This window comes from Exophiala mesophila (assembly GCF_000836275.1).
Source record: "Exophiala mesophila strain CBS 40295 unplaced genomic scaffold supercont1.3, whole genome shotgun sequence".
In the NCBI taxonomy this organism is placed as follows: domain Eukaryota; kingdom Fungi; phylum Ascomycota; class Eurotiomycetes; order Chaetothyriales; family Herpotrichiellaceae; genus Exophiala; species Exophiala mesophila.
The window spans coordinates 3,054,149-3,067,025 of NW_015622506.1; the positions used below are offsets into that span (position 1 = coordinate 3,054,149).

Consider the following 12,877-nt stretch of genomic DNA (forward strand, 5'->3'; position numbering starts at 1 on the left):
GGGCGATGGGGGTACAAAGACGAGAAGAAAGGGTCCGGGCGATGCGGCGATGCAGACACGAGGGCCCGGGGGTGGGATTAGGCGCACACGACGCACAAACAGGTCGTGTGCAAGGGAGTTCGGTGCTGAAGATAAGAGACACGAGGGCATTGAAAAGGCTATCGGGCAACGGTAATTGGTGGAATTAGGCAGTCCGTGAGTTCGGATGATGTGGAGGATCTGATGACGGAGACCGTGTGTCAGTGGACAAGGGTCCAGAGGCGCTCAAATCCTAGGCACCGAGTTTACTGTCCACGCTGTCAGCTTCCGCCTGTAGATTTATACGCTATGGGGGTGATAGGGTTCGTACGAGGAGGGGAGAGCTAACCATCATCGGCATTTTCATGCCTTGGAGGAGGCCCAGTGGACATCAACCCACAAACCACAGGGCTGATTGCGGTTTCTTTTGCGTAACAAAGAAGAAAGAAGCTCTTCTTGTGGGCGGGCGACTCCACCAGTGGAGCAACCCTAGGCGCCTTCCGGCGGGCAGATGCCTACAGCCTATGCTGTGCGTTTGCGTGTGCTTACAGGCACCATGACCTTCCCAACCACGACTTCAATCGGCGGACCATTGGAGATCTCTTGGGCACCAACCTCGCCTAAGTGGCCTGCTTGGCCAGGCACTGGCAAGACCTTTCCAATCAACCTTCTAGCGTATTGTTTCCGTGATCCGGGTGCCGTCTGGCCGCCTCATTTCGGAACTTTTTCGCACACAAGCGAATTCTGCACGTGGACAAATGATGCGCTAGCTATATTCCGATACTCGCAGCTCTTTTTCAACCATTGATCCTGTGGAGAGTACCCGCCATCGCCTTCCTCTTCCGTTATTTTATAGCGGAAAAATAGTAAAATATTGTGTGTGTATCTCAGGTCCCCTAGGTACCTATTACTAAATAGTACTTGGGCCAGGTACCCAACACCCAAACACCGTGAATATCCGGAGGACACGAAATGCGTATCATTTTCGTGTCCCACCAAACGAGCAGATTTTGCTGGGTGCAATTCAAGAGTCCAGCCCTCTAGCCTTTAGACATCGACCAACAATATCTTTTACCGCCTTCTCGTTGTACTGCTCCCAACAATCGTATAAGCTAATCATCTCTTGTGTTCCTTCGATCATACGCGGAATATCAAGATCAGACTCGACAAGGAACTTCATCAGGGATTGCATTCTTTCTGATTCTTTGATAGCCTGAATTGTCTTTTCACGTTCGCTCAGTCCGGTTGTCGGGACAGACGTATTCCCGGCGGAAGTTTGAGGTTGAGATTGAGTGGACGACTGGGAAAGGCTGTGTTGGTGCGAAAAGCGCGATGGAGCCTGACCCATCATGTTCGGGTTTGAGTGGTTCGCACTAGACTGAGACCCGTTTTGCTGGCCGGACATATGTAAGCTAGTGAGGAGGTTGTTAAAAGGCCCAGACATTGCTGGGCGGCCTCCTCCAAAAGATGAAAATGGTCCAGATTCTGGGTTGGCAATCGTGTCATGCGTTAATGGCCGTAATGCCCCTGATGCTTTGGCTGAAGGAAGGAAGATAACGGCGAGAAACATGGCAATGACGGCGGTGAGATGAGGAGGACAAGTCAGTGGTAAGTCGGTCATGAAACTGTCATTGATTATGGACCACGCAAGACCCAGCTCGTCGGGGGTCAACTTGATGTCTTGATTCTCCTTCATGTCAAGCAAGGATCGATATGGGTGCCACACTATGAGCTGAGATCTCATTTCGGATATGAGACAGAATTCCATCTCCCCCAGCCGGGAGACGTCCCCTGGAACGAATTCAGGCCATGATTGTCTCGCTTCTGCTGCAACCAGACGAATGTGGTGAGGGGACTCTTCCGTTTTAGAGGACAAGTAAAAGGCGGTTGCGAGGATGAGATATAGGTTCAGGTTCTGAACAGGATAGAAGAGAAAATAGCGTTGAAGATACACCAGCGCAGTGGCGACGCACTGTTGGCGGAAGGGCAGTCGTTTGGCAAGTTGTAGAATCCGATCTCTGATAAAAATGAGCAGGTGTCTTCGATCCGGATATGGATATTGCTCGTAGATTTTGGAGTAGGTCTTCTCCAGCTCGTGCCGCTTCTCAGCTAGCTTCTCAGGCGTAAAAGTCCAATATTTTCTCTGTGTCGAAGTCCAATAATTGGCCGACATGATGGCCAAGGGGATATATGGTTGATGGTAATGGTAATGAGTGCCTCAAAACGCGTCAGAATTGGTCTGTTGGCCAAGACGCTGACAGACGTAATAGAACAGTTGTAGGGCAGTTGCAACGCTGTTGATGCCTCCTTCTCGCCATGGCGATTGCCTTATAAATGTTTATATTGCTGGTGGCTAGATTCCGTCCATCTCCATCGCCACCACTGGTTTTATCAAGGAGGGTCGCCAATTACCTTGTCTGAATGCCTCTAGCAGTGTTGGTATAGACCTTCCAACTTGAAAAGTAGAATTGTTTATTGACATCCGCCTGCTCTATGCGTAGCCAAAGACAACCAGACAAAATGTGGCTCTGGAAGTTGAGTTGAACGTAAGGGCTCTTTCCACTTGAAATGTCCTCCCGTGACTTCCTTGACCAGTCAGCCAGTAAAAATCTCGCTTTCATTACTATTATTCATCGAGCGGGCTGCAAATACCTAAACGCAGCCCCTCATCCTCCACCGTTGTCGCCCATTGGGCCTTGGGGCTTCGTTGGGCAGGCTGCAAGAGGCGTTCTGGGGACCGAGGAGGCGTGCGCTTGGCCCGAGGGTGCCTAAGAAGCCTTGTTAGCCTTAACAACCTCAGCCCCCGCCCGCCTGAGGAATCAAGATTGCTAAGTGAGGTAACACTGGTGGCCACCGCCTGTTGCCCTATTTTGTCCTGGCTTCTTTCTCTACGTCACCCTCTGCGGTTGAAGCTTGATCACCAGCTCCACCCGCAGCAAAGCAGATGCAAATGTAAATCCTGTGATCCTCTGCCTTTGTCTCCTCTTCTGCATTTCTCCTGCTGGCTTTCCAGGAGACTTCACTTCTCCTCGAATCTCTGCCAGAATCTACAGCAATCTCTCGGCTCTTCACCACAACGTCATCCACGGTGCTCGATCCGCAGGGTATTGGCACCAACATGATCCCTCAAAGATAACCACGATTTCCCCAGTCATACAAGGCGTAGTATGAACGGAGAGTCAAATGAGCGCCGCGACCAGCGCATCCAGGAGTTATGGCGCAAACTAGACACCCGCAATCAAGGCGAACTGGACCTCTCCGCCCTTCAAAAAGGTCTTCGCACCATCGACCACCCCCTCAAAAACGCCGACGACCTTCTTCATGACGTTCTAAAAGTGGTCGATACCTCGGGAGACGGTCGAATACAGTACAATGAGTTCAGGGTTTTTGTTGAGCACGCAGAGAAGGAATTGTGGCAGCTGTTTGAAAGCATCGATCGAGACAATAGTGGGGCACTTGACAAGGATGAATTGAGGGCTGCGTTCAGCAGATCTGGTCTGACCATCAGCAACGCTAAGCTGGATCAATTTTTCGATGAGGTCGATACTAACCATGACGGAGAAATCAGCTTCGAAGAATGGAGGTGAGCACCATCGTTATCTGAAATCCCACCAGAGAGGTATTGACACACGCAGGAATTTCCTCCTCTTCCTCCCATCCGGTCAGCCCAGCCTCCGTGCTGTCATCTCCTACTACTCTGCAACAGCAAACGTCAATCAAGAAGGAGATGTCCATATCAATGACACCCTGCAGGGCTTCGGTATGTTCGCGATTAGTCCATTCACGATGGACTCACCCTGCCACAAGCTTCACGTGATAAGGCTTTAAGGCACTCCTGGGGAGACCCTCGTCCTTGGGCATCTCATTCGCACTTGCATTTTCACATATTCTGACTTGTTGCTAGAAATGCTGACAGACTTGTTTCCACCGCTAGGCTATTTCATAGCGGGTGGTCTAGCAGGCATGGTGTCGCGAACAGTTACTGCTCCCCTCGATCGCCTCAAGGTCTACTTGATCGCTCAGACCAGCCCTAAGCATGCTGCTCTAGACGCCGCCCGGAAAGGTGCCCCTGTCAAAGTGGTGACGCATTTTGCACGTCCACTAGTCGACGCTTGTAAAGATCTTTGGGCGGCGGGTGGAATGAGAAGCTTGTTTGCGGGCAACGGGCTCAATGTTGTCAAGGTGATGCCCGAGTCGGCCATCAAATTTGGAGCCTACGAAGCAGCGAAAAGAGCTTTTGCCGATTTCGAAGGCTCGGACCCTAAACACCTGCATCCAACTTCCCAGTTCTTGGCTGGAGGAATTGGAGGAGTGGTGTCACAATGTGTCGTCTATCCTCTCGACACATTGAAGTTGTAAGTCATCTTGGCCCTTGAGTTTCGACTGCACTGACGGATGTACGTGTAGCCGGATGCAATGCGAGACGGTATCAGGAGGACTTCACGGCAATGCACTGATCGCCCAGACAGCACGCAAAATGTGGAAACAGGGAAGGATGGCACCATACTACCGAGGCTTGGGCATGGGCCTGGCGGGAATGTTTCCCTACAGCGCAATCGACTTGTTCATCTTCGAAAATTGTAAGCACTATGTGCTGGCAAGGAAGGCCAAGAAAAATCGATGTCACGAAGAAGATGTGGATATGAGCAACCTGGTTACAGGGATCATCGGCGCAACCTCAGGAGCCATCAGCGCCACCGTGGTGTACCCCATCAACCTGCTCCGAACACGTTTACAGGCCCAGGGGACCGTTCTCCACCCGCCCACATACAAGGGCATTGCAGACGTCACCGTCAAGACGATACAAGGAGAGGGATTCAGGGGACTTTTCAAAGGCGTGACACCCAATTTATTGAAGGTGGCACCAGCTGTCAGCATCAGCTATGTGGTTTACGAGAACAGCAAGGCGTTAATGGGTTTACATTGAGGCAGAGGCTTCCCAGCTGCCACACTACTTGCCGGTATTTACTGAACCTTTTAGATATGAAGAATACTGGAATGAGGCTCGGCTGCCTCAAGGTTTTTTTCGGAGCCTGGCTTTCACCCTTCCTCATCTCGTACCACAGGTCTCGGTTCGAGTAGGAAGGGTTCTACCCTATTACAAACTTTTTTGGTATAGCAACAATGCCGTGGTGAAAAGATATCTTGAAGGATGAGAGATAGCCATTTGGTCTTGTTCCAACGTGTCCATGAAATCAAACATGTGTCTTGTTTCTTTCTATAAAGGCTTGTGGTCAAGCACAAGGCTGAGATGGATCCTTCGTAAGGCTGAGATCTCTTCCGCACTCGCCCCGCTACTTCCTTTCATCCCCTCGCGCCTGCCAGATCCAATTTTTCCATCTCGACCAATAGAATGTAACCATCCAATAATTACTCACCCGCTTCCTTCCCTCCCACCAGTCACCGAATACCCGCATTATTGTCTCTTTTCACTCCCGCTCGTTTATCGCAACCAAAATCACAAGCCCAGCGGACTCCGACTGGTATCTTCAAGACCAGGGTTCTAGCACATATCAGCAGGATAATCCGATACCATCATCACCCATTCCCTCAACAGTATTCCTCAGGATCTTCGCGTCCGCATCTGCAGCCAAAACACTGTACCCAGGCTTGGAAGCCATCGTTATCATGACGACTGACTAATACACTCCCTGCTATCAACCTATGCGATTCGTGCTTCCCACTCCATCTCATTATCAAGCGACTCTATCGCTTTACGCTCTTCTGTTCTCAACCTCGCCCCAGCGAAACCATGTTAATGCCCGCACCTGTGTGGGACGGGATTTCACAGCCATCACAGCCATCTGACCTCTAGTGAGGCTGTCGCGATAGCTCCGCAGACATCTTCATCACTCCGTCACCATGTCTGGAAAGCCGGACCCCCAAGAGGCGACGGCTGAAAACACTTCTACCAACCCCACCGAGCCACTTCCATCCGCCGATAAGACCAACCCCGCCGAATCCCAAACACAATCCAACCCGAAAAGCAAAAACAAGAACAAGGAGAAAGATACAAGTGCTGCTAGTAAACGAAGATGTGTTAGCACCGCATGTGTCGCGTGCAGGAAGAGGAAATCAAAATGCGACGGCAATCTACCAAAATGTGCCGCATGTGCCTCAGTTTACATGACCGAATGTGAATATGCCCCACACACGGATCACAGAAGGAAGGGAGTTTATAAGAAAGACGTTGATGCCTCCAAGGCTAAGAATTCTACTCTCCACATCCTCATCCAGGCTATTTTGAATGCCGAGGAGGACGAGGTCATGGATCTTGTCCATCAGATCCGCACCTGCGATAGTCTGGAAGAACTCGCCCATGCCATCGAAAACCAAGAAACGGGTGCTGTCGAGGACAGTGTCCCCGATTCACCTATCTACGGCAGTGATTCTGGAGTCGCCCAGTTCGAGGCAGAGCTCTCGGGCAAAATGGGAGATCTAATGCTCGATGGCTCTGTCAAATTTATCGGAGGAACGTCCAATCTGATTTGGCTACCACCCGAATACGAGCCGTCCTTAACTGCCCCCCCTCAAAATCAAATTCACAGCGTCGTACGCCCTCGTGAGGAAGCAGTCATCTCATGGACTACGGTCACCCAAGACAAGGAGCTAATTCTCCATTTAATCAACATGTATTTTTGCTGGCACTATGCCTTCTTCACCACTCTGGCAAAGCAGCTCTTCTATCGCGACTTTCTGACGGGCACCACTTCGCAGTACTGTTCACCGCTTCTGGTAAATGTTATGCTTGCCCTTGGTTGCCATTTCTCTACTCGACCTGCTGCAAGGGCAAACCCTGACGACTCCAGCACTACGGGCGACCACTTTTTCGCAGAAGCCAAACGACTGCTGTACGAAAATGATGAGTTTGCCAACGCTAAGCTATGCACTGTTCAAGCTCTGGCGTTGATGTCGGTTCGAGAAGCCGGATGTGGACGAGAAAGTAAAGGGTGGGTTTATAGTGGTATGAGCTTCAGAATGGCGGGCGACTTGGGACTCAATGTCGATGTCTCCCCCATGAATGAATCTTCGCGGCTCCCGGAGGAAGACATCGATGCCAGAAGGATCACATTCTGGGGGTGCTTTTTATTCGACAAGTATGTTTTCCTTCTGCTTCTCCTCCTCTCCTACTAACACGTTCTCTCTAGGTGTTGGTCAAACTATCTCGGCCGTCAACCGCAGTTGTTACCGTCAAACATCACCGTCAAAAAGCCAGATGTATTTCCCACGGAAGACAGTGAAATGTGGTCGCCATATACAGACAGCGGTATCGTTCAAGCACATGCCCAACCCGCACGGACACGAGCTGTTGCGCTACAGCTTTCCAAGCTGGCAGAAATCTCCAGCGATCTCCTGACATCATTCTACAACCCTGCTCAACTCGACAAACCTCTCCCTAAGCAAACGGAGTTGAAGAGGCTGAGTGACTTGCATACCCGGTTGGAAGCATGGAAACAGGCACTTCCCGCCGAGTTGGAGCCCCGAGATGGTCAGCTCCCACAGGCATTGTTGATGCAGTAAGTCAAGCTTGATTTATTGGCCACGGGCGTGCGTCTCATACTGACTGCTGTCAAGCATGTTTTTCCAACTTCTTTACATTCACCTTTATCGTCCCTTTCTCAAGTATACCCGGACCACGTCCCCTCTCCCCTCCCATATCTCACCACGCAAATTCTGTACCCAAGGAGCCGCATCCATTTCAAAACTCTTCCGCGTTTATAAACGTACATATGGGCTCCGTCAGATCTGCAATATTGCCATCTACATTGTCCATTCGGCATGTACGATCCATCTACTCAACCTGCCGGAGAAAAACGCACGAAGAGACATCATTCATGGCATCAAGCATCTTGAGGAGATGGGTGAGTGCTGGACGGCAGCGAGAAGAACATTGGCTGTGTTGCAGGTATGCGCTGAGAGGTGGAAGATCGAACTACCTGATGAAGCAGCAATGATCTATACTCGGGCACGCATGAAATGGGGTGACAGTCTTGCGGTCAACGCCAATGTCCCATCACCTCAAAGTCAGAATATTGCTCAAATTATGCGAGTAATCAGTTCTCAACCAACGCAGCTGACCGATCTAATGGCTCGCAATATCATGTTACAGCAGCAGCAGCAACAGCAACAACAGCAACGACAGCAGCAAGAACAGGACTGGTCGAACGTTCCCGGGAAATCGGCCATTCCGCAGCAATTTGCTGGAATCTCATCTGCCCTCGCACCCAGTCCCAGTGGCACGGTCGATAGGCGTCGTTCATCTGATGGGTTATCCTTGCCACCTACAACTGCGGCAGATCTCTCGCGAAATTTGAGCAAGGTTCGAGCCTCAACCTATCTAACCCAAGCCCAACAAGATGCTTGGAATACTCACACGGCACGGATGAAGTCTGCGACGGCATCTGCCAGTGGAAGTGGAGCAGCTCCCGCACGGGGCGGCGAAGCAGCCAAGTTGTTTGGTGGCATTGACAGTCTAATGGAAGAGACGCAGGATTGGTTCTTTAATGATCAGAATCAACTTGCAACAGGATTTGAGAACTGGGGAGAGGGGGATTCGGGGGACATGGGTGGAGATAATCGAGGCTGGGGTACCCTCGACCTCGACTTTTTCGAAACTGATGGTCCTAATGGCGTGAATCAACAAGGAAATGGCAACGGGTCGCATGAAACCAGCAATATGGCGACAAACGAAAACTCTCCGGCGTATATCAACGGCGATATGGTGTACGGGTATAACGGATATACAATGAACAATACTGGCGCTGCTGGGTTGGACGCCAGCGGAAACTCGATGGGCAATGGATATACACAACAGTATCCGGGGTACTTGAAAGCTGGCGCCAACGGTGGTGGGAACAAGAATCCTGGTGGTGGTTACGGAGGATCAAGTTCTGTGAAACCAGAATATGGATATAAACGACAACATCCGTTGGAAGACCGAGCATTTGAGGATGATATGTATTATTGAGGTTGACTTGGAGTTATGGTTCTAAGGTCATCTGAAGCCGACGGTGGGCATGTTTGCCTTTTGTCAGATGAGTGAATGAGTGGATAGATGGTTTGGATATACCATATACAGTGAGACTAGATGGGTAGACGTCGTTGGATAACTGGTTGGCCAGGCTACTGTCGATAGGATCGAGGACGATTTAATGACGACGACGATGATGATGATGATGATGTGGAGCTCGAGAAATGAGCAGACATGGCATGATACATGGCGTTTTCAATGTGATGCATCTGTCTCAGTTTTAATAAGCAATATAAAATGAGGTATTGATATTCAGCCCAGCCAGCGCCACAAATACCAGGAACACATCTCGACCAAGGATTGTCCTTGTAGTCGATTCTTCCCAACTACAGAAAGTATTTTCAACGTGATATGTCACGAGTATCCAGCTCCCTCATCAAATAATAAAACCACATGGCTTGACTTTTGCTCTTCTCATGCTGATAATCCAATGCCACTAGGGCAAATGGAGTGGATCTTCTGTCCCATGGCATCCACCAACCACACATATGGAAGGGGTCGTAAACACCACTTGCTCACTCAGCTTGTGTGGAAATTATCGGATGGCCTTGTCACATGTTGATCCCTGAATAAGTGATACATGTACAGTACAGTAAGTTTGGCAGTAGTCAGAATTCTCAGTCGAGCTGATTAGCGAAATATCTAAGGCTGACAACGGCTGAGGGGCCCAGCCCAGAAGAGTAGTCATTTCGCGACAGAAACGTGATCTACAGTCTGTATTACTGATGTAGATGATTTGTTATGGCACGGGTTCACCGACTCATCTCCGGTGGAGATGGATGGATGTGATAGGATGAGCCTTGAGGTATACACACTTGATGTATGTAGGTATCTATGCCATTAATCATGTCGTCTGTGATAGCCTAAGCATCCGAATCTGGGTTTTGCAAGTTATAAGTCAAGGCCCCCTACTTACAGTAGCTTCAGGGTCTCCTCGTCTTGACGGTGATGACACACGAGGGTTCATTGTGGATAAGGTATGCATGTATGTACATAAGCCTTTACTTTAGTACCCTGATGTCTACGTTACCTGCCTACCTTAGGTAAGGTACCTCAGGTACATCCTATCCCTTCCCCTCCTTCCCCTTCCCTTGCTGTCCCCTCCAGGTCTTCAAAGTTTCGTATGTATGGTTATCTTTCATAGGACGTACCTTAGTCAGACGTTTGAGCAAGTAGAACGAAACACTCACGATAAGCTTCAAGGCATAATCCCCGATAAGCGTAGTTGTATGTCATCCTCCGTCGGAAACTTTTAAAACCAGAATCGAGATCAATTCGCAGGGATCTTGGACTCTGTTTCTTATGTAATGTGTCTTAAAACGATCAGCCGGGAATTCGGGCAGCTTGGGAAAGTGGGAAAGTGGGAAAGTGGGAAAGGTTTAAGCTAAATTTATCCAAGATGGACAAGGGTAGGGATAGGTACTCAGTAAGGACTAGAAGAGAGGGGTTTGGATTGGGATACGTGGTTTGCTACAGTATACATCCTCATGGTACTACCATAATTGCAAGTGTGAGTGTGGAATGTGGTGGCAAACGATTATAATATTATTCCCTCAATCGAGTGGAGTTTGGAGTGAGTCGTGACCTTTGGCATTGTTCTTGCCGTGCCTGCTATACTAATCTATGATATTGTAATCTGGAAGGAGATTCAGAAGGAGATTTGAGATCTGAGACTTGGAAAGAGAGACCGGTAGGAAAGTGGTTGTAGAGGCACTGGATAGTATGCGTTCGTCGTCGCCATCTCCTTGTCGACAATGTATTCCGTAAAGCAAAAAATGAATGTCTCAGAGGACGTCATCATCTCTCCACAGTGAGTGAGACGTTAGGGCCCCTCGGCCCCTCGGTCGGGCAAGCCCAGGCAGGTTTCAGGCCCAAATCGCCTGGGTCTATGCCCATGAGGTTATCCTTTAGGCACCTTGAATGCTCAAGGCAATCAGCCACGTGACCATGTCAATGCTGTAAATATCACGTGATTATCAAATTAGTCCACCTCACCACAACATCAACATCAACAAGAACAAGCACAAGCTAGCCATCAACTGTGCTATCAAAAAGTCCCGTCAACGCAAAATCTGGATTCGACTTAGCCATTGGCGAGGACATCTCTAGAACCCGACAATATCTTAAATTCGTCACCTTCCGACTCCGCTCTATCATGAAAAGACGTTCAACATACATCACACATCCCAGCCATGCAGTTGATCCGAAAGATATCAAAGTTTCCTCAGATCGGGTACAGTTGGCAGGAGTCAAGGCTGCCCGAGAAGAGCGCTTGACTATCGGACTAAAAGAACTTCCCAAAGAAATAGTCGATGTATTAGAACAGTCTCACGATCTACACATCCGCTGGGCTTCCGACAAATTCTACAATGTCACAGAACCCCTGGTCTCTCGAATCTCCCCTGGACTACATATACACTATACTCCTCTTAAAGACGATCAACCAGACAATCTGTGTGATGTGATTCATACTGTCTTTGGCAAAGACCTCAAATGTGTCTCACCCAAAACCACCTTCATCACTCCTCCCGTACTGTCAGCCCGCTTCGCCCGTACCGCCAATTCCCAATATTACTCAGAGCTTCCTAATGTCAAAAGCCTTGTCTTATACCTCCAACGGCGGCTATGCAATTACTCCGATCTCAGCTGCCTCCACTCGGCGTCACTGCTGAATCTTGCCGATTCAATCGACATAGACTATGATAGCATCTCCCACGCACTCACCTTCACTGCCTTCTGGTCCAAACAACCCGACATCACTTATGATCCTATATCAGACTCCACCGCCGTCGATCGTTGGATGATTGACATCCGCTCTAGAGGTACTGAACGTGTGGAGCTTGGTGTTTTGGGTAGTGAAGCAGCACAAGATCCATCGGAGCTATCACTATCTGGCTTCCTAACTGTCCTCGGCCAGGACGACCACCCTAAAGCCACTCTCTTCAGCTTTCCATCTCGTCACCATCGACTCCTCGACCAGAAATATACTGTTTCTTTTGATCGACCAATCGGTCTACATCCAATCCTACGGATATCGTTCCCTTCAGCTTCAAACCTAGTCGAACCAACCAAAAAGCCAGAAGGAAGTGTATGCGCGCTGCAAACATACCTCACCCTACCCTCACACATATTCATTGACAAGTGGGCATTCCTTAGTAATGACCCCTTGTTCCAGAAATCTCACAACCTCGGCCAACTCCACACCGTCGCTGGCGACACAGACCTCGAAGCTCCAGACTATGTGGTCAAGCAATGGGGATCAACAGCGCTGTTCTCGATTCTCACACCTGAATATAATCAAACCTCCTCGTCATCATCTGATAATCATTCCTGGGACGTCACAATCCCTATGCACCTACGATATCTGACACCGCAAGCAGGAGGGTTCAGCGACGTTGACATCCCTTGGCCAGTAGTCTTCTGGGCGTGCACCGCTGATGACGGCACCAAGTTCCCGGTCAATCCATTCGACCGAACACAGCTGGGCTTCGAGGGACTTTTCGGTCCTAGAACCATGTTCTACCACGTGCAGCCGTCGCCACAGGATAATCAAGCAGGGAGACTGGTTGAAACGATCTCATTGCCCGTCTTGAACACTCAAGCGATGTCACAATCGACAATTGAAAATCTCACCGTGGCAACCATCTTGTTGGGATTTTTGTATGTCTTGTGGAAGGTATGGCCTGGGCTGTTGGTTCAGGTTCGAGGTTTAGGAGGGGCAGGAGGAGGTAGGGTAGATGGAGACAAAAAATCACAATAGTAGTAGCAGTAGTAGTAGCATGGCCAGCATGGCACATCCCACGAACAGCAGTGACAACCATACCTTAG

The 12,877-nt window shown here is 49.6% G+C and overlaps 4 protein-coding genes across 5 annotated transcripts; 3 read left to right on the forward strand and 1 right to left on the reverse strand.

The window, feature by feature from the left end:
- Nucleotides 1–874: 874 nt before the first annotated feature.
- PV10_04666 (uncharacterized protein) lies at nucleotides 875–2,535 on the reverse strand. Its single transcript, XM_016369239.1, has one exon. The coding sequence runs from the start codon at nucleotides 2,189–2,191 to the stop codon at nucleotides 1,043–1,045; it is 1,149 nt and encodes a 382-aa protein (XP_016225027.1). The 5' UTR covers nucleotides 2,192–2,535; the 3' UTR covers nucleotides 875–1,042.
- Nucleotides 2,536–2,926: 391 nt separating this feature from the next.
- On the forward strand, nucleotides 2,927–5,222 carry PV10_04667. Of its 2 annotated transcripts, none has more exons than XM_016369240.1 (4): nucleotides 2,927–3,601; nucleotides 3,654–3,778; nucleotides 3,923–4,373; nucleotides 4,426–5,222. In XM_016369240.1, exons 1-4 carry the CDS (start codon nucleotides 3,186–3,188, stop codon nucleotides 4,943–4,945), a joined length of 1,512 nt encoding a protein of 503 aa, XP_016225028.1. In that variant the 5' UTR covers nucleotides 2,927–3,185; the 3' UTR covers nucleotides 4,946–5,222. The 2 variants fall into 2 exon arrangements, with proteins under 2 accessions (XP_016225028.1, XP_016225029.1); XM_016369241.1 differs by having other exon boundaries at nucleotides 3,953–4,373.
- Nucleotides 5,223–5,445: 223 nt separating this feature from the next.
- On the forward strand, nucleotides 5,446–9,300 carry PV10_04668 (uncharacterized protein). The gene is made up of 3 exons (XM_016369242.1): nucleotides 5,446–7,115; nucleotides 7,167–7,535; nucleotides 7,594–9,300. The coding sequence occupies exons 1-3, from the start codon at nucleotides 5,881–5,883 to the stop codon at nucleotides 8,984–8,986; spliced, it is 2,997 nt and encodes a 998-aa protein (XP_016225030.1). The 5' UTR covers nucleotides 5,446–5,880; the 3' UTR covers nucleotides 8,987–9,300.
- Nucleotides 9,301–11,107: 1,807 nt separating this feature from the next.
- PV10_04669 (uncharacterized protein) lies at nucleotides 11,108–12,859 on the forward strand. Its single transcript, XM_016369243.1, has one exon. It carries the CDS (start codon nucleotides 11,205–11,207, stop codon nucleotides 12,807–12,809), a length of 1,605 nt encoding a protein of 534 aa, XP_016225031.1. The 5' UTR covers nucleotides 11,108–11,204; the 3' UTR covers nucleotides 12,810–12,859.
- The last annotated feature ends 18 nt before the right edge of the window (nucleotides 12,860–12,877 follow it).

Bases quoted from the DNA above. Each gene is read 5' to 3' on its own strand.
- PV10_04669 (XM_016369243.1), top strand. From the start codon at position 11,205: ATGAAAAGACGTTCAACATACATCACACATCCCAGCCATGCAGTTGAT.
- PV10_04667 (XM_016369240.1), top strand. From the start codon at position 3,186: ATGAACGGAGAGTCAAATGAGCGCCGCGACCAGCGCATCCAGGAGTTA. The intron at 3,602-3,653 runs GTGAGCACCATC...TGACACACGCAG, and splicing joins ATCAGCTTCGAAGAATGGAG to GAATTTCCTCCTCTTCCTCC. The intron at 4,374-4,425 runs GTAAGTCATCTT...ATGTACGTGTAG, and splicing joins CCTCTCGACACATTGAAGTT to CCGGATGCAATGCGAGACGG.
- PV10_04666 (XM_016369239.1), bottom strand. From the start codon at position 2,191: ATGTCGGCCAATTATTGGACTTCGACACAGAGAAAATATTGGACTTTT.
- PV10_04668 (XM_016369242.1), top strand. From the start codon at position 5,881: ATGTCTGGAAAGCCGGACCCCCAAGAGGCGACGGCTGAAAACACTTCT. The intron at 7,116-7,166 runs GTATGTTTTCCT...CGTTCTCTCTAG, and splicing joins GGGTGCTTTTTATTCGACAA to GTGTTGGTCAAACTATCTCG. The intron at 7,536-7,593 runs GTAAGTCAAGCT...ACTGCTGTCAAG, and splicing joins CCACAGGCATTGTTGATGCA to CATGTTTTTCCAACTTCTTT.